Consider the following 20,266-nt stretch of genomic DNA (forward strand, 5'->3'; position numbering starts at 1 on the left):
TTTCCGGGTCTCCAATTCTGTTCCATTGGTCTTCAGGCCTGTTCCAGTGCCAGTACCAAGCTGTTTTTATTACTATAGCTTTATAATACAACTTGAAGTTGGGTATTGTAATTCCTCCAGCACTGTTCTTTCTGCTTAGGATTGTTTTTGCTATTCTAGGTCTTTTATTGTTCCATATGAATTTCTGTATTGCTTCCTCTATTTCATCAAAAAATGGTGTTGGGATATTAATGGGTATTGCATTGAATTTGTAGATAGCCTTTGGCAATATTGCCATTTTGATTATATTAATCCTCCCAATCCAGGAGCATGGGAGGTTTTTCCATTTCCTTAGTTCTGACTTAATTTCGTTTTTCAAGGTTTTAAAGTTCTCCTCAAAGAGGTCTTTCACTTCTTTGGTTAAGGTTATTCCTAGGTATTTTATGTTTTTGGGGGCTATTGCAAAGGGAGTTGCTTTCCTGATTTCAGCCTCGGTCTTCGGGTCGTTAGCATAGAGAAAGGCTGTTGATTTTTGAAGGTTTATTTTATATCGTGCAACTTTGCCAAAGTTTTGGATCAGCTCTAGTAGCTTGGGGGTAGAGTCTATGGGATTCTTTAGGTATGGGATTCCATTCTTTTAATCATTGTGGTACATTGCTTTTTATTTTTTGGTTCCAGTATTGGGGCTTGAACTCAGGGCTGGTTCCCTTAGCTTTTTCATGCTTTTCCCTAACAGATATACCCCTATTTCATACTCATTTATATTTTCCCCATTATTTTAATTGATTTTAAACTTTTTCTTGTCCATTTACTTGTGTATCATGCATACAAATTTATTTGTATATCATGTTCCTTTGATTTTATTAGGTTAGGACTAGGGGCATGGCACAAATGGTAAAACATTCTGCTCAGCAAGCATAAAGCCTTGAGTTCAGACCCCAATACTGCTTAAATATGTAAATGCATATATGTATATATGTTCTTTTATTATTAAATTTTTTTTAATTTTTTTGCTGTGCTGAGGTTGCCCTGTATCCTACCACTGCACTACACCTCTAGTGCCTACTAGGTTAATATTTTAGTGAATGAAGTCTCTGATCAGTACTCAATTATTTATTATTTATTTATGTAAGAAATATTGAGAGCTCAGCATGAATTAGGCATTAGTGATGAAGAGATAAGACAAGGTTTCTCTACAATAGTTTTATGTAGGCAATGACATAAACAAATTAATTAAAATATATAGCTTATCCTTTTTGCACGTCCTATATAATAGTCCTTATATTACAATTACAGATATGTAACAGTGAATTAAAACCATCCTATACCCTCCTGCAGCTTATAGTTAGTGGGGGGACCGACATGAACAAACAAGTATATATTATCTCTAAAAGATAAGGTTTTAGAGATAAAACACAAGAGATGGATTTGGTGCATAAAGTCTACCACAAAGTTGCTCCCTTCTTGAATTAAGGAAACTGACCTTTTATACCTGTAAACTAATAAGTAACTAGTTGAGGGCCCCCTCTGTGATTGAGGTAGTAAGACATGAAATGTGAGCAAGGTGATTCCAGTTCGCTAAAGCCAATTCTTTTTTTTTTTTTTTTAAGTTTTTATTATAAAACTGATGTACAGAGAGGTTACAGTTTCACACGTTAGGCATTGGTTACATTTCTTGTACTGTTTGTTACCTTGTCCCTCATACCCCCCTCCCCACTCCCCCTGTCCCCCCCTGAGGTGTTCAGTTCACTTACACCAAACAGTTTTGCAAGTATTGCTTTTGTTGTTGTTTCTCGTATTTTACCCTTTGTCTCTCAATTTTGGTATTCCCTTTGAATTTCCTAATTCTAATACCAGTACACACTGTTTCCCATACACTCAGGTAAGATTACAGAGATAGTGTAGATACAATCACAAGAAGGTGATACACGAACATCATCAATAGTAGAAACTACAGATACACATGGGATGTTGAAAGTAGTTTCAACTCTGATATAACAATCATTTTCATAAAATGGAGTTCATTTCACTTAGCATCATCTTATGGGATCATAAGGGTATAGCTATTGGGCTCTTGTGATCTTCTGTTGTGACTTGCCTATACCTGTGCTAATTAGTCCCAATAAGGGGAGACCATAGAGTCCATGTTTCTTTGGGTCTGGCTCACTTCACTTAGTATAATTTTTTCCAAGCCCTTCCATTTCCTTACAAATGGGGCAATGTCATTCTTTCTGATAGAGGCATAAAATTCCATTGTGTATATGTACCACATTTTCCTGATCCATTCGTCTACGGAGGGGCATCTGGGTTGGTTTCAGATTCTCGCTATGACAAATTGCGCTGCAATGAACATTGTTGTGCTGGTGGCTTTACTTTGATTTTGTTTGTAGTTTTTTGGATAAATACCCAAAAGTGGGGTTGCTGGGTCATAGGGGAGTTCTACATTTAGTCTTCTGAGGAATCTCCATACTGCTCGCCAGAGTGGCTGAACCAGTTTACATTCCCACCAACAATGAATTAGGGTTCCCTTTTGGCCACATCCCCTCCAACAACTGTTATTGTTAGTTTTCTTGATATATGACATTCTTACTGGGGTGAGATGGAATCTCAATGTTGTTTTGATTTGCATTTCCTTTATGGCCAGTGATATAGAGCACTTTTTCATATGTCTCTTGGACATTCTCATTTCCTCATCAGAGAAGTCTCTTTGTAGGTCTTTAGCCCACTTGATGAGTGGGCTATTAGTTCTTTGCGGTTTTGTTTTGGAGGAAAGTAATTTTTTTAGTTCTGCATATATTTTAGATATGAGGCCTTTGTCCGTTGAATGGCCGGTAAAGATCTTCTCCCAGTCTGTGGGCTTTCTGTTTATCTTGCAAGCTATGTCCTTTGCCGTGCAGAAGCTCTGCAGTTTGATGCAGTCCCATTTGTCCAACCTTTCTTTGATTTGTAGCCTTTCTGGGTCTTTGTTAAGGAAGTTCCGTCCTGCGCCAAGGAGCCCAAGTGTTTCTCCTACTTCTTCCTTTAGTGTTTTCAGGGTGTCTGTTTTGATTTCGAGGTCTTTAATCCATTTGGAATTGATTTTGGTGCAGGGTGATATATAAGGATCTAGTTTTAGTTTGTTGCATTTGTTGAGCCAGTTTTCGCTAAAGCCAATTCTTACTAAAGCCAAATAGCCAAATACTCTGAGAAGTCGCTCAGAGTTATTATTTAAATATTTAGTAATTTTAGTAAATACATATATAACCAGTAATTTACATTGTCAACATTTTGCCTTGCTTTTACCACATATCTTTCTTCTTGTACCTCCATCCTTCCATATTATTTTTGATGCATTTCAAGTAAATTTCTTTGATTGGCATGCTTTCCCTAAATATTTAAACATCAATATCATCATTAAATAGAGTCCAGTATTTGTTTACTTTGTTCTTTTAAGGGTAATTTTACATAAAATAGGATGTAGAGATCCTCTATAAACATTTGGTAGACTTTGATGAATGTGTAACTTGTGTTTCTCAGATTTTATCGAGATGCAAAATATTATCACCATCCTAGGAAGTTTCTGAATGTCCTCTTTTTAATTAATCCTTTTATCCACCCTTAAGTGACAATTATTCTAATAGTGCAAGTATAAGTTTTTTTTTCCTCTTTCTCCTCTTCTTCCTCCTTTTCTTTCTTCTCTTCTTCCTTCCCCTTGGTACTGAGGTTTATAAAAGAGCTTTATGCTTGCTAGGCAGGCTGACCTATACTTCCAGTCCCTAAATTACTTTATTCTTGAGCTTGGTATAAATGGAATAATTGAATGCATACACTTTTAAGTGAGGTGTTTTTTTTTTACTCAGCATATTCAGTTTGAAACTTATTGATGTAGTTGAATACATGATAGCTCATACCTTTTTATTTCTAAGTGTTTCTTACTACTTGAATATGAATATCCCACAGATTATTCATTCTCCTGTTGATCCCTACCTAGGCCACTCTGGCTTTTATACAGTTGGCTACTGAACAAAACTGCTAAATAATTGTACTAGTCTTTTTAATATTACATGTTTTAATTTTTCTTGGATAGAAATATAGGAATGGAGTCATATGTTACATAAGCATATTCTTAGCTCTTAATAAACTCTCTAAAACATGATTGTATTAGTTTTTGCTCTCAAAACAATGTATTGGAGATTTAGTTGTTCTCAATCCTGTCTCAGTCTGGGTCAGTATTGATATTGTTAGGTTTTTTTTTTTCCAGTGCTACTTCTGGGCTTGAACTTGGACCTGAGAACTGTCCCTGAGCCTTTTGCTAAAGGCTAGCACTCCTCTACCACTTGAGCCAGAGCTCCTAGAACTTGAATTCAGGGCCTTGCACTCTCTATGGACCGGCCTTTTCACTTATGATGGTGCTCTACCTCTTAAACCTCCAGTTTCAATGTTTTGCTAGCTAATTAGATAAGACTTTTGAGACTTCCAACTGTGGTCATGAGATTTCAGCCTTCTAAGTAGCTAAGATTACAGATGTAAACCACTTGTGCCTCATTATTTTTTTCTTCAGCTATCTGCTAAGAGCTTAGCAGTTTACTTTTCTAATTTTCGTTTGTTTTCTATTTTTCTGCTCTTTTTTCTTTCCTCATGATTAAAAAAATAATTTATTTATTGTCAAAGTGATATACAGAGGGGTTACAGTTTCATATATAAGGCCATGAGTACATTTCTTATCAAACTTGTTACCTCCTCCCTCATTTCTCTCCCACCTTTCCCCCTCCCCAGTTCCCTCCCCCCGCCCCCTGAGTTGTGCAGTTGATTTATAGTCTTCTAAGTATTGCTGTTGCATTGGTTTTCCTTTTACCCCTCGTCTCTCCATTTGATGTTCCCCTTCCCTTCCCTAGTTACGATAAACATATATATGACACCCAGGGTACCAAAATCAGTTACAGTGACTTCAGGGGTAAAGCCATGGGGAAGAAAGACAAAAGAAAAAGGCATAATTTCACATGGCATGTTGAAAATAAGAACAACAATGATAAACCACTTATTTCCATAACTTGGAGTTCATTTCACTTAGCATCATCTTAGGTGTTCATATGTACATAGCTATTGAGCTATTGTGATCTTCTGCTAGGACTGTCCTAGACATGTATTAATTATGACCGAAGAGGGAAATCATAGAGTTCATGCTTCTTTGGGTCTGGTTCACTTCACTTATTATGATTTTTTCCAAGTCCTTCCATTTCCTTACCAATGGGGCAGTGTCATTCTGATAGAGGCATAGAATTACATTGTGTATATGTACCACATTTTCCTGATCCACTCCTCTACTGAGGGGCATTTGGGTTGGTTCAGTATTTTAGCAATGACAAATTGTGCTGAGAATACTCTGGTTTCTCTTCAGATCATATAAATCTTTCTTTCGCCTTTTGCAAATTGTGCTGCAATGAACCTAGTTGTGCTGGTAGCTTTAGTGTGTCTTGCTTGTAATCTTTTGGGTAGATGCCCACAGGTGGGGCTGCTAGATCATAGGGGAGCTCTATGTTTAAACCTTCTGAGGAACCTCTGTACCACTTTCCAGAGTGATTGAACAAGTTTACATTCCCACCAATAATGTAATAGGTTCCCTTTTAGCCACATCCCCTCCAGCATTTGTTATTATTAGTTTACCTGATAATGGACATTTTTACTGGGGTGAGGTGGAATCTCAGTGTTGTTTTCATTTGCATTTCTCTTATGGCCAGTGATGTAGAGTACTTCTTCATGTGTCTCTTGGCCATTCTCATTTCCTCTTCAGAGAAGTCTCATTTTAGGTCTTTAGCCCATTTGTTGAGGGGGCAGTTGGTTCTTTGAGGATTTGTTTTGAAAGAATTTAATTTTTTGAGTTCTACATATATTTTAGATATGAGGCCTTTGTCCATCGTATGGCTGGTAAAGATCTTCTCCCAGTCTGTGGGCTTTCTGTTTATCCTGCAAGCTATGTCCTTTGCCATTCAGAAGCTCTGCAGTTTGATGCAGTTCCATTTGTCCAGCCTTTCTTTAATTTGTTGCCCTTTCTGGGCCTTTATTAAGGAAGTTTTGTCCTGTGCCAAGGAGCCCAAGTGTTTATCCTATTCCTTCTTGTAGTGTTTTCAGGGTATCTGATTTTACTTCAAGGTCTTTGATCTATTTGGAATTGATTTTGGTTCAGGGTGATATATAAGGATCTAATTTTAATTTGTTACAAGTGTTGAAGCAGTTTTGCCAGCACCATCTGTTGAAGAGGCTGTCTTTCTTCCATCTTATTTTTTTTAGCTCCTTTATCAAGGATTATGTAGTCATAGTTCTGTGGGTTCATTTCTGGGTCTTCAGTTCTATTCCATTGGTCTTCAAGTCTGTTGTGCCAATACCAAGCTGTTTTTAATACTATAGTTTTGTAATACAGCTTGAAGTTTGGTATTGAAATTCCTACAGCACTGTTCTTTTTACTTAGGATTGTTTTTGCTATTCGGGGGTCTTTTATTGTTCCATATGAATTTGTGGATTGCTTCCTCTATTTCATTGAAGAATGGTGTTGGGATATTAATGGGTATTTCATTGAATTTGTAGATAGACTTTGGCAGTATTGCCATTTTCACAATGTTAATCCTTCCTATACTGGAGCATGGGAGATTTTTCCATCTCCTAAGTTCTGCCTTAATTTCCTTTTTCAGGTTTTTAAAGTTCTCATCATAGAGATCTTTCACTTCTTTGGTTAAGGTTATTCTTAAGTATTTTATGTTTTTTGAGGCTACTGCAAAGGAGTTGCTTTCCTGACTTCAGCCTCACTCTTCAGGATGTTGGCATATATAACAGCCATTGATTTTTTGTTTCCTCATGATTTTTTATTTGCTACTTGCTTTTAGACTGAGATGGAAGCTTATATACTAGTATCATTCTTCTAATTCATACATTTAAAGTATAAATTTCTTTACAATAATTGTTTTAGTTCTATTCTGTTTTCATAAGTCATATATTTATTATCATTCATAGGAAATATTTAAATATGTGATTCATTTGCTTTTTCATCTCATGTTTATTAAGAAGTAGGTAACCTAATTGTCAATCCATAGGGGATTTCCTGGACTAAAAGAATGATTCAATTCTAGCTTGATTGTACTGTAGTCAGTATACTAGGAAAGACATTAGTACTTTGAAATGTGTTCAGATTTGTTTTATGATCCAAAATATAGTCCACTTGCATATGTGTTTTGAGTATAGCTTATGTAGTCTGCTTTTATTTGAGTATTATTTGCGTGTGTGTACATGTGCCTGTAATAAGGTTAATTATGTTCAAATACCCTATATCTTAGTAATTGCTTTCCTCGTTGACCTTGCAGCTTTTGACAAACATGTTAGTCTTTCATATGATTATTGGTTTGTCGATCACCTTTTAGTCTTTATCTTTTTGCTTAATATTATTTAAGCTTTCGTGTGTGTGTGTATGTGTATGTGTGTGTGTGTGTGTGTGTGTGTGTGGTGTGTGTGTGTTCTGGTTCTAGGGCTTGAACTCAGGACTTGGCATTCTCCCTGAGCTTTTTTGCTCAAGGCTAGCACTCTACTACTTGAGCCACAGCTCTACTTCCAGCTTTTGGTGGCTAATTGGAGACAAGAGTCTCACAAATCGTGCCCTGGATAGCTTCAAACCTTGATCCTAAAAGATCTCAGCCTCCTGAGTAGCTAGGATTACAGGCATGAGCTACCAGTGCCCAGCTATTTAATCTTTTTTTAGTTTGCTGTAACTGTACTAGTTTGAGCATTCAAATTTAGAATTATGATGTTCACCTCAGGGCTTTGCCAGCTCCTGAGGGAGCTCTACCTGTAACCTGTGTATTTTTATTAATGCTCATTAAAGTGTTAGTTAACTGGCACCACTATAGCAGTTTTCTTTTAGTTGGTCTTTGTTTGCCAGATGTCTGTGAAACTCTTTACTTCCAATTAACCAGCAAAAAGCTAGACAGGAAGGGTGGCCAAAGTGATAGAGTGCCAACTGTGATCAAAAGGCCTATCTTGGTTCTTATTATTTCAAATTTTCTCACACTCTTAATTTTCTTAGTATGGGTATGGTAGAGATTTTAAGTGGGTTCCATGTGCTACTAATGCTCATCTTCATATTTTTCAATGCTTCTCTGTTTTTTATCTGAATAATATCTGTTGACCTTATGTTTTACTTTATGTTTGCTCATTTCCTTGGATATGCTTGCTACTGGACACACTATATGCTGATAATATTTTGGGGAAATTTTGCTATGAAGGACAAGGTTATAGGAGTGATAATTGAGCCATGTAGAGAACTAAGAATGTAGAAGTGGGTACCATTTATTTTTGGACAGGACACCCTAAAATATGTGAATGTTATTGTTGTTCAATAGAGAGAAGAAAAAGCTGTGTGAGAAAGAAGAGAGGGGAGAGAGGAAGCAGGAAGAGAGAGTCAAGGAGGGAAGGGGAGGTGGGAGGAAGAAAGAAGGAAAAAGAGAAAGAGAGAGAGCGAGAGACCGAGAGAGCGAGAGAGCAAGTGAGAGAGAGAGAGAGAGGAAAATTGCCCCAGAATTGGAGAGTCAATTGAAAGATAGGCTATATTTGTAGCTATTTAATTATATTTTATATTTGTATCTTTAGTGCTACTTTTTCCCTTAGATTACTACTATAGTAGTCTTTGTCTCTCATTCTTCATTCATTCATTCATTCATTCACTCATTCAGACACTGGGTCTTCTGAGCTCAAGCCATCCTCCTGCCTCGATCTCCCAAGATGCTGGGGCTTATAAGTATATGCTACTACACCCAGCTATAGTATTACTTCTATAGGACTATTTAAATGCTTCTTTATTATTATTTTTTATTGTAAAGGTGATATACAGAGGGATTACAGTTACATATTCAGGTAATGAGTACATTTCTTTTTGAGTAGTGTCACATCTTCCCTTGTTTTCTCCCAGTTTTTCCTCCAACCCTCCCCCACCCGAAGTTGTATAGTTCATTTTCAACATATTGTTTAGTATCATTGCTGCATTTGTTCATCCTTCGTTCCAGTATTAATAGTATTTGTTGACCATATAGTTACATGTTTTACTATATATTTAAACACAGTTAATTATTTATATGAATTAAATTCTTAGAAGCACTTTGAATAGAAAATAAAATCTTAAACTTTGTTTGTATTTTCTTTCATAGTTTTATACTAGAAGAGCACAACCATGTTTCGGAATAGTCTTAAGATGCTTCTTACTGGTGGGAAGTCAAGTCGTAAAAACAGGTCAAGTGGTAAGTCACTATCCCACATTTATTCTGTGGAATATTTTAAAAATATAAACTGTTTTAGAGATCTGAATTAATGTTATAACACATTTATTATTTAAATGGTATTTTAAACTTAGAGAAAAAAGGTTAGTATTTCCATAGGCTGTTATCCTCTATTAAAAAGTAGTAACACTTGAACATTTACCAGGAACAAGTAAAGGAAAATATTGTGAAGGAAAAATATATACAGGAGAATAAGGGTGTTTTTTTTGTTTGTTTGTTTTTTTCCATTCCTGGGACTTGGACTCAGGGCCTGAGCCCTGTCCCTGGCTTCTTTTTGCTCAAGGCTAGCACTCTACCTCTTGAGCTACAGCACCACTTCCGGCCTTTCCTGTTTATGTGGTGCTAAGGAATCAAACCCAGGGCTTCATGTATGCTAGGCAAGCACTCTATCACTAGGCCATATTCCCAGCCCAGAATAAGGTTTTGATCATCTGTTTAGGCCTAAATAATTTTTTGAATTAATATGGAAAACTATTTCAGTTCTATACACTTTTAAAACAGGGATCCCTTTAAAAACAGGGATTATTTTATTAATTTATATAGAAAGTAAAATGCATGTTTTATATTAATAAAAGTATTAAAATAAAATATGTAAAGATTTTGTTTTTAAAGAACAAGAGGGCAAGTCAATCTTGTAAGATAAATGAAACAAAACTTTAGGAAAAGAATATCAAAGAGAAATGTATTAGAAGATTTTTTTTTAATGGGTGGTAGACTTACTGGATTCTTTAGAAGTTTTTTGCCTTCCTAATTTTTTTGAGTTTTTAATATTGTATCTATTATCTAATTTAAAATGTTTTTACAGTTTCCATTGTGATTTCCTCTTGACCTGTAGGTATTTAAAAGTGTACTTAAAACTTTTAAGCAGTTGATGATTTTCTGGCCATTCTTATTATAAAGAAAAAAGTTCTCTTGATACCCTGGGTATTGTATATATGTATGTCTGAATAGGGAAGGAAAGGGGAACATCAAATGGTGAGACAAGGGGTAAAAGGTGAACCAGAACAACAGCAATACTTAGAAGACAATATGTTGTAAATTAACTGTACAACTTGGGGTGGAGGGAGGGAATTGAGGAGGAGGGAAGGTGGGAGAAAAACAAAGGATGAGGTAACAAGTTTGACAAGAAAAGTACTCATTATCTTACATATGTAACTGTAACCCCTCTGTACATCACCATGACATAAAAATTTTTTAAAAAGGAGAATTTCTTTTCCATCTACTATTAATGCTCTGATGACCAGATATATATTATACCCACCCACATAACAATTGAGTTTTCTGGCAGATACTGACTGGATGTTTTATAATTCCATTCAATTCAGTTCTAACTTTCTCTCTATAGACCTGGAGTAAACGTAAAGAGTTGACAGCTTCTGTCCTATACTTTAGATGTCAGTTCAAATGGGTCCCCAGGTTACCCACAACTTCAGCCTGATTTGGCTGCAACTTGGAGGTCCTATGATCCTTCCACAGGCTTCATTATTTGCTAGAATGGCTCACAGAACTCTGGAGCCAAGTTACTTAGAAGATTACTGGCTTATTAGAAAAGAATACAACTCAAGAACAGCTGACTGAAAGAGATGGGTAGGGCAAAGTATGGGCCACCACTGAGCTTCCATATCCTTTTTCAGTGTGCTGCCCTTAATACCTTTGTGTGTTTATCAACCAAGAAACCCTCCAGTCCTCAGCATTTTTTAAATGTTTTTTTTTAATAGTCTTCATTATATACAGGTGAGTGATTCAACTTATCCCCCTGCCCAGAGATCAAAACCTAAAGTTAAAAGTTCTAACTAATCGTATTGTCCCCCTACTCAACAAGCCCTCATTTTAAGGCTGTCCAAGAGCCTCCTTCCAGTCATCTTGTTAGAATATTAAAAAAAAAAAAGTCTCACTTTGGGAATTCCAAAGTTTTAGAGCTGTGTGCCTGGAAATAGAACAGAAATCAGATGTATTTTCTTTTTTTTTTTAATTTTTTTATTATTAATTAAGCAAAAAAAATTTTTTTACAAGGTGTTGTGCAACGAGGGTACAGTTACATAGTAGGGCAGTGTGTACATTTCTTGTGATATCTTACAACCTGTTTTTCCATCCCTTGTCTAGGTCAGGTAGACCCATATGCAATTTACAATGTATCAAGCACATATACAGTGTTCACAGACTTGGTCTCTACTGTCTCTCCTTCTCCCTTTGTTAACAGTCATATATCAGGGAGATCATGCCCCTTTGTTTTCTGTGTTCTAGGCTTGTCTCGCTCAACATTATTTGTTCGAGTTCTGACCATTTCCCTGCGAATAACAATATTTCACCATTCCTAATCGCTATGTAGTATTCCATTGTGTATAAGTACCATATTTTTTGGATCCATTCATCTGTGGAGGGGCATCTGGGTTGTTTCCAAATTTTGGCTATTGTGAATTGTGCCGCAATAAACATGGAAGTACAAATGTCCTTTTGATATCTTGGGTTTTGCTGTTTAGGATAGATGCCTAGGAGTGGTATGGCTGGGTCATAGGGTAGGTCTATATTGAGCTTTTTGAGAAACCTCCATACTGTTCTCCAAAGTGGTTGTACTAATTTGCACTCCCACCAACAATGGAGAAGGGTTCCTCTTTCCCCACAGCCCCTCCAGCATTTGTTGTTTCCTGAGTTCAGAGTATAGGCCATTCTAACTGGGGTGAGGTGGTATCTCAGGGTTGTTTTTATTTGCATTTCCTTTACTAGCAGGGATGTTGAGCATTTCCTCATGTGTTTCTTTGCCATTTTTATATCTTCTCTTGTGAAGTCTCTCTTTAGCTTTTTTGCCCATTTCCTAATAGGTTTATTGGGCTTGGAGGGGCTTAGTTTTTTGAGTTCTCTGTAGATGACAGATATCAGGCCTTTGTCTGTTGCTGTGCTGGTAAATATCCTTTCCCATATCGTTGGCTGTCTTTCTATTTTGGTGGCTATGACCTTAGCTGTGCAGAAACTTTTTAATTTGTAGTAGTCCCATTTGTTGAGTCTTTCCCCTATTTGTTGTGCCCCTGGGACTCTATTCAGGAAGTTCCTTCCTGTGCCTATAAGTTCTAGTGTCTTTCCTACTCTGTCCTTCAGTAGTTTCAAGGATTCAGGTCTGATGTTGAGGTCCTTGATCCATTTTGAGTTGATCTTGGTGCATGGTGATAGGCTTGGGTCTACTTTGAGTTTTCTGCATATGGCTGCCCAGTTCTCCCAGCACCAGTAGTTGAAGAGGCTATGTTTATTCCATTGTATGTCTTTAGCTCCTTTGTCGAATATCAGTTGGCTGTAAGAGTGCGGTTTTATTTTCAGATGTATTTTCTAACTATGTCACATTACTATTCTTGTGACATATAGTTATGTTGTTAATAGGAGATAGTAGGATTTAAAACTTTTATTTAGTCCAACTTTTTTTTCCTCTTAAGGAAGGTATTGATTGATTGATAGATATTTATACAGGGCTGCATTTGGTTCTAAATATAAAACTTTTTTTGTGCTTTCTAGTAGTCCTATTTGTTCTGTTTCTTTCTTGTTACTGTGTTGTTGTTTATTGTTTTTTTTTTTTTTTTGGCCAGTCCTGGGCTTGAACTCAGGGCCTGAGCACTGTCCCTGGCTTCTTTTTGCTCAAGGCTAGCACTCTGCCACTTGAGCCACAGTGCCACTTCTGGCCATTTTCTGTATATGTGGTGCTGGGGAATTGAACCCAGGGCCTCATGTATACGAGGCAAGCACTCTTGCCACTAGGCCATATCCCCAGCCCCTGTTACTGTGTTTTGGGTTGGCCAAAATATTGTTTATTTCCTTAATGGTAAATAATACTGTCTTTTGTAGTTTTAAAGTGATTACCTAAAGAAGAAAATATCAGTCTTTAGTTTGTGAAAATTTGGTATTACATAATTGGTATTTTGGTCTTCTCCTTCGATAAGAGCTTTAGATTCTTTTTACTTATTTTAAATTCAACAATATTTTTCTTTTTTCTTTTTTTCTTTTTCTTGGCTTTTTGCAGTTTGAGACAGGATATCATTGTATAGAACAAGCCCAGTCTGGCCTTGTACTCAGAATTTTAATGTCTCTGTATCTTGAATGCTGTATATTACCAAGGCCAGCTTTCTACAAGGCATTTTCATTTGTGTAGTCAAACACTAGATTGACCTACTTATGTTTCACTGATTTTTAAAATTTCTTCCTGTATGTCTCATTTTTTTTTATCTCCATGGAATTACTTGGCTTTATGTCTGAAGAACACTTTTAGAATTTTCTTTAGTGAGGAGTCATTTTATGACAAACAATTTGTTTTTGCTTTGCCAGAATGTCTTTTTTAATTGTCAAGGTGATGTACAGAGGGGTTACAGTTAAATATATAAGGTAATGAATATATTTCTTGTCAAACTTGTTACCTCCTCCCTCATTTTTCTCCCACCTCTCCTCCTCCCCAAACCTCTCCCCCCGAGTTGTACAGTTAGTTTACAACATATTATCTTGTAAGTATTGCTGTCACCCTTTATCCTTTGTCTCACTATTTTGATGTTCCCCTTCCCTGATTCAGACAAGCATATATACAATAGCCAGGGCAACAAAATCAAATACAGTGACAACAGAAGCTAAACCATAGGAAGGATAAACAAAAGAAAAAAATAAATATTTTCACATAGTGTGTTAGAAATGACTACAACAATGATAAACCTCTTATTTCCATAACTTGGAATTCATTTTGCTTAGCATCATCATATGTGATCATATGTACATAGCTATTGAGCTATTGTGATCATCTGCTAAGACTATCCTAGACATTAATTATTACCAATGAGGGAAACTATAGAGTCTATGTTTCTTTGGGTCTGGATCACTTCACTTAGTATGATTTTTTCCCCCCCAAGCCTTTCCATTTCCTTATGAATGGGGCAATGTCATTTTTTTTCTGATAGAATCATTCCATTGTGTATATATACCACAATTTATTTATCCATTCATCTACTGAGGGGCATCTGGAATGGTTCCATATTTTAGCTGTGGTAGCTAGTACTGCAGTGAACATGGTTGTACTGGTAGCTTTAGTATGATCATGTTTGTGATCCTTTGAGTAAATGCCCAAAAGTGGGGTTTCTGGGTCATTGGGGAGCTCTATATTTAGCCTTTTGAGGAATGTCCATACTGTTTCCAGAGTGGTTGAATAAGTTTATACTCCCACCAACAGTGTGTGGTTCCCTTTTGACCCCATCCCTGCCAGCATCTGTTGTTATTAGTTTTCTTGATAATGGCCATTCTTATTGGGCTGAGATGGAATCTCAATGTTGTTTTGATTTGCATTTCTTTTATGGCCAGGGATGTTGAGCACTTCTTCATGTGCCTCTTGGCCTTCTTATTTCCTCTTCAGAGAAGCCTTTCTTTAAGTCTTTAGCCCACTTATTAATGGGGGAGTTGTTTCTATGAGGATTTGTGCCAAAATGTCTTTATTTGCATTCATTAAACAATTAAATTGCTATTGTTGTTAAGTATTTGAACAAACGGGTTACTTTTTAACATGTCAATTTATGAGTACAATGCATCTTGATCAATATCACCCCTTTCATTATTCATGCCTTCATTTTTGAAGGTTATTTTTCTTGGGAATAAAACTAGATTGGCAGTTATTTTACTTTGAGCATTTAGAAAATGTTTTTCTGTTGTCTTTGGAATTTATTGTTTCTGAAGAGATGCCACCCAGTTCTCATTGATCTTTCCCAGACTATTAAAGGCCTGTCTTTATCATTTGACTATGGTGTTCTTATAGTTTGATTTTTTTCTCCTATTTTGTTTGTGTTTTGATGTACTTTTGTGTCTGCATTGCTCCCTTCTTCAGCTGTGTTTCTTTTGTGTTAATTTTTCCTTTTTAAAACTGTCTGGGGAGACTTTACTTAATATGTTAGATTATCTGATGTTACCCTTTGTTATTTCCTATATTTTCTTCTGATTTTTTTTTGACAGTGTATATTGGCTTGTCTTCAAGTTTATTGACACTCTTCTGCTATTTCTAGTCAGCTTCTGAGTCAAGTCAATGAATTTTTAATTTTGGGTAGTGGGCTTTAGTTCTAGAATATACATTTTGTTTTAAAAACAGAATTCAATTCTTTGTTAAAATTTGCTTTTCTCAGCTTTATATCTTATCTCTTATTCATAATGCGTCATGTTTTCTGCTAATTCCTGTATTTGTGTTATTTGTACAATGTCCTGTTTGATTCACTTTACTATTTGATTATGGATCACATTTAATTCATGTGGTACATTTTTCTGTGTTGCTTTTTTTAAAAAAATCAGATACTGTATTTAAAAGAAATACACGGAGGAGAGGCTGGGAGTATGGCCTAGTGGCGGGAGTATGGCCTAGTGGCAAGAGTGCTTGCCTCGTATACATGAAGCCCTGGGTGCGATTCCCGAGCACTACATATATGGAAAATGGCCAGAAGTGGTGCTGTGTCTCAAGTGGCAGAGTGCTAGCTTTGAGCAAAAAAAGAAGCCAGGGACAGTTCTCAGGCCCTGAGTCCAAGGCCCAGGACCGGCAAAATAATAAATAAAAATGAAAAAGGTAATTAAAAAAAAAGAAATACAAGGAGGATGAAATAGATAATATTTTTCTCCCAAAAGAGAAGGCATTATTTATTAGCATTTTTATTAGCATGCATTAGTTGTACAAGGAGGGGGCTTCTTTGTGATATTTCCACACTTAATACAGTATATCCTGATTAATTTGACTTCCTCACGAAAAGCATTTTTCTGTATGAGGCAGCCATGATGAAGAACTGATGATTTGCAATTTGATGAATAATGGGGTTGGGTAATGTGTAGAGGGAGATCTGTGTGTAATGCCAGGCCTCTCCCCTTAGCAAGATTTCAGTATCCAAATATCATCTGACTATGGAAATATTACGCAACTTCACAGACACACTTGCAATCTCCCATATGATGGCCACTGTGAATTTAGCAAGTCTTGTGGAATGAATAAGTGATTGATGAGGTCTAGCTTATAATTTTAGTTCCTTTTCCTCCTATACCAGAGGTTGGAATACCATGGCCCTAGGCCAAATCTAGCCCACCACTTGGTTATATAAAAAACAATTTGGTGTATGTAGGGGGGACACAGCTAAATTTTTACTTATATAATAAAAATGCTGGTAATTATTTTCACCCCAGCATAAGTTTTTACTGAAATATAAGGGACTTGGAGAGCTAAGTTTCTCCCCAGGATAAGCCCATGAGACAGAATCAGTGTCCCAAGGTTATGGGGTTTGCTGAATTACGTTTGATGGGTTTACTAGCCTGGATAGATAAAATACTGGTCTAAGAACTATCCATTGACTTGACTTAGTCTAAAATGAAACCTCTCATTAATCCTTAGATATTATAGTCCATGAACTGGGTGAGCCACATCACTTTTAAATTGAAAAGTTTAATTACAATATTCTCTCTCAAAAACCCTGTACTCTTTCTCCCATAGTCATCCCATATGTCTCTGTTATCTAACATTTTCCTCTGTAAGGACTGGAGACTTAGAAGTATTTCCCATTTTAAGTTTGTTGTTGTTGTTGTTTTTTTTTGCATATCCCCATCATTTGTGGCTAGCTGCTACCTATTAGTATATTAGCATAATTATTAAACAGTTCTGGTGAAAGTATGGCCTAGTTGACCTCTATGGACGGGTCTTATGGTTGTTTCCTCTGTTATAACTTGAGGCAAGCAGTTTTCAGGATAAACAAGTCATTGTTGCCTGTCTGATAGTCTTTCCTGAAGAGGAATTCTGCTGTTTTTTTCCTTGGGGACAGTTTCCTCCATCCTTATGAAAGTATTCTCTATCACTTAGTACTAGCTCTCCTGGATTCCAAAGTGAATGGCTTACAACAAGAGCAGAGACAAAAATGAAGACAAGGATGCCACACTGCTCTTCTGCTTTCAGTTAAATCATGAGCCCAAGGAGTTCATGCTTTTCAACAAAGCAGCCTGTAACAGAAGTAGGAAGATTACAGACAAATTATTTCTGAAGATTAGCAGCAGCATCAAAGACTGTTTCTTTCCTTCTTTGTATTTCTATTTTCAGAACATTGGCTATTATTCTTAGATTGTTCTTATATAGCTGCAAAAAGACTGCACTACCTTCAAGTTTTATGTTGCAAATTCTATTGTTCCAAGACTAGTAGAACAACTGACCTTTTCCTTGTTATCATTTTAAGATTAAAGAAATAACTGAAAGGCATTCTTTCGCATTCTTTTCTTATCCCCTGGCCAGATTGTAACCTTTCTTCAACCTATTAATGTAACTGCAAAAGTTATTAAGATTCCTTTGCTGATCAAGTGTCTCTTCTTAGCCTAGGAAGAGAACTAGTTTTCCATAAAGCAAATACCTAGGATGAAGTCAGGGTTCCGTTAGTATGAGAGCTGGGGAGTAGATAGACAATGATGGGGTCTGATGTTTTTACCTATAGCAAAAACTAGAAGAATAAACTCACATTTATTCAAATATAACAAAGATGGAGCTTCTTTAAGTTTGTTAGTAATGTTGACATTAAAAAAATAGCTGTAATGTTCACTACTCAGGAAGCTGAGATTTGAGAATCAAAATTCTAAGTCAGTCAGGGCAGACAAATTCAAGAGACTCTTAACTCCAGTTAACCAGCAAAAAGCTGAAAGTGGAGGTGTGGCTCAAGTGGTAGAGTGCCATTTTTGTAAAAAAGCTAATTAAGCAAGAGCAAGAGACCTTTAGTTCAAGCCTTAGAATTGGAACAAAAAATTAGCATACATTGTAGCATTAATTGTACAAATGGGTTTAATATTGATGTTAACGTGTGTGTGTGTGTGTGCCTACCTGTCCTGGGGCTGAACTCAGGGCCTGGGCACTGTCCCTGAGATTTTTTTGCCCAAGACTAATGTTCTACCAATTGAGTCACAGCTCCATTTCTGGCTTGTTGGTGGTGAATTGCAAACAAGAGTCTTGCAGAGTTTTCTGCTCATGCTAGGTTCGAACCTTGATACTAAGATCTCAACCACCTGAGGAACTAGGATTACAGGCATAAGCCACCAGCATCCAGCTAATATTAATATTTTAATAGGAAGATTCCAAGACTATAGAGGTGTTGTATTATAAATTGGTATTTCTGAGTATTTCTACTTAGAAGATTTTTAAATACTTTATTTCTGACCTGCAAAGCTAAGGAGTGGGCCTCAAAACCGTAGAATTTTAGTATGATCAGCCAGCCCTGCCTGGAAAACCAACCACCCAGACATTTCAGAAGATAGATCACTGGTTGTGTTTGACCAGGAGAATTCCTCAGTAGTCTGGAATAGAAATGGATGGGAGACTTGCCCTTGTTAATTTTTCTTTTGGGGGATTTTTTTTTTTTTAAGGAACATGAATCGTTTTGGTTCATTTGGTGCCTCTAAAAGGCCTGGTTTTTCAAGTATTCGGAACAAGCTTGGCTTGGGACTGTTCAATGGGAGAGATATCATACTGAAGGAAAACAAAAAGAAATACTTCCACATAATGCTTGGCTATAGTTTTTTATTTAAAAAATGTATACCTCGTTTCATTTCTAGTGTTATTTATACAGTAGTCAGCCAGTAAAATCATTTCCTTACCCGAAGCATTGTGTTTATCATTCTACTTTGTTATCTTGAAAACTAATGACTAGACTGCTAGTAAATCAAAGTGATTTAAAAATACTTCTTTTTTTTTAAATTTAATTTTATTGTCAAGGTGATGTACAGAGGGGTTACAGTTACATACGTATGGTAGTGAGTACATCTCTTGTCAAACTTGTTACCCTTCCCTCATTTTTCTGCAACTTTCACTCCCTCACTCTTCCTCCCACTTTTACAGTTAATTTCCAACATACTGTCTTGTGAGTATCGCCGTTGCATTAGATCACCCTTTGTCCTTCATCTCACCATTTTGATGTTTCCCTTCCTTTCCCCAATTCAGATAAACGTGTATATAATACCTAGGGTACCAAAATCAATTGAAGTTTTTTGTTTTTTTTTTTTTTTTTTTTTTTTGCCAGTCCTGGGCCTTGGACTCAGGGCCTGAGCACTGTCCCTGGCTTCTTCCCGCTCAAGGCTAGCACTCCGCCACTTGAGCCACAGCGCCGCTTCTGGCCGTTTTCTGTATATGTGGTGCTGGGGAATCGAACCTAGGGCCTCGTGTATCCGAGGCAGGCACTCTTGCCACTAGGCTATATCCCCAGCCCCCAAGTTTTTTGTTTTTTGCTTTGTTTTGTTTTTGCCAGTCCTGGGGCTTGAACTCAGGGCCTGAGCACTGTCCCTGGCTTCCTTTTGCTCAAGGCTAGCACTCTGCCACTTGAGCCACAGCGCCACTTCTGGCCGTTTTCTATATATGTGGTGCTGAGGAATTGAACCCAGGAGTTCATGTATACAAGGTGAGCACTCTTGCCACTAGGCCATATCCCCAGCCCTAAGTTTTTTTGTTGTTTTTTTTTTATGGTTGGAGTGTGAATTTATAATCTTTTACTTGCTAGACAAGTGCTCCACTACTTGAACCATGCTTCTAGTCCTTTTTTTCTTCAGTTTTATTTTTCAGGTAGGGTCTTCCTGGTCTCTGACCTCAGTCTTCCTATTCAAGGTGTATACTAACTACCATGCCCTGCTTTAAACTTATTATTTTATACTCCAAGGCTAAGTACTATATAGAAACTTATTTCCTTTCTTCTTCTTTTCTATTACAATTTCTGCATCCCTGATTACATGGACACCTTCTGTGGATCAGGTAAAGTACTGGGGACATAGTTTACTTTGTAATAAAAGGCATCATCTCTACAGATTATACTATATCTAACAGATTATACTATATATCATCAGTAAACTAATACTATTAAAATGTAGTATGAGAGTATTATGATAAAGTTCTACACTGGGTTCTTCTGGAATGTAGAGGAAATATTCCATCTCATATTGGAGAGAATACAATTCTTTTTTATTTGGAATTATAATTATCTGTTTAATAGAACTATATATTT

The 20,266-nt window shown here is 36.6% G+C and overlaps 1 protein-coding gene and 1 long non-coding RNA gene across 7 annotated transcripts in view; one reads left to right on the forward strand and one right to left on the reverse strand.

Annotated features, from left to right (window-relative positions):
* Positions 1-20,266, forward strand: part of Tanc2 (tetratricopeptide repeat, ankyrin repeat and coiled-coil containing 2) — a 251,669-nt gene that overhangs the window by 35,167 nt on the left and 196,236 nt on the right. For all 6 annotated transcript variants that reach the window (XM_048367307.1, XM_048367308.1, XM_048367309.1 and 3 more), the window contains exon 2: positions 9,144-9,233. In XM_048367307.1, coding sequence (XP_048223264.1) covers positions 9,167-9,233 — 67 coding nt within the window. In that variant the 5' untranslated portion in view covers positions 9,144-9,166. The remainder of the gene's footprint in view (positions 1-9,143; positions 9,234-20,266) is intronic.
* On the reverse strand, positions 767-20,122 carry LOC125366544. Its single transcript, XR_007213862.1, has 3 exons — positions 19,905-20,122; positions 8,010-8,021; positions 767-778 (listed from the first exon to the last, which is right to left on the reverse strand). It is a non-coding gene; the product is annotated as an uncharacterized LOC125366544 (long non-coding RNA).

Source organism: Perognathus longimembris, chromosome 17 (genome assembly GCF_023159225.1).
Source record: "Perognathus longimembris pacificus isolate PPM17 chromosome 17, ASM2315922v1, whole genome shotgun sequence".
NCBI classification, from domain to species: domain Eukaryota; kingdom Metazoa; phylum Chordata; class Mammalia; order Rodentia; family Heteromyidae; genus Perognathus; species Perognathus longimembris.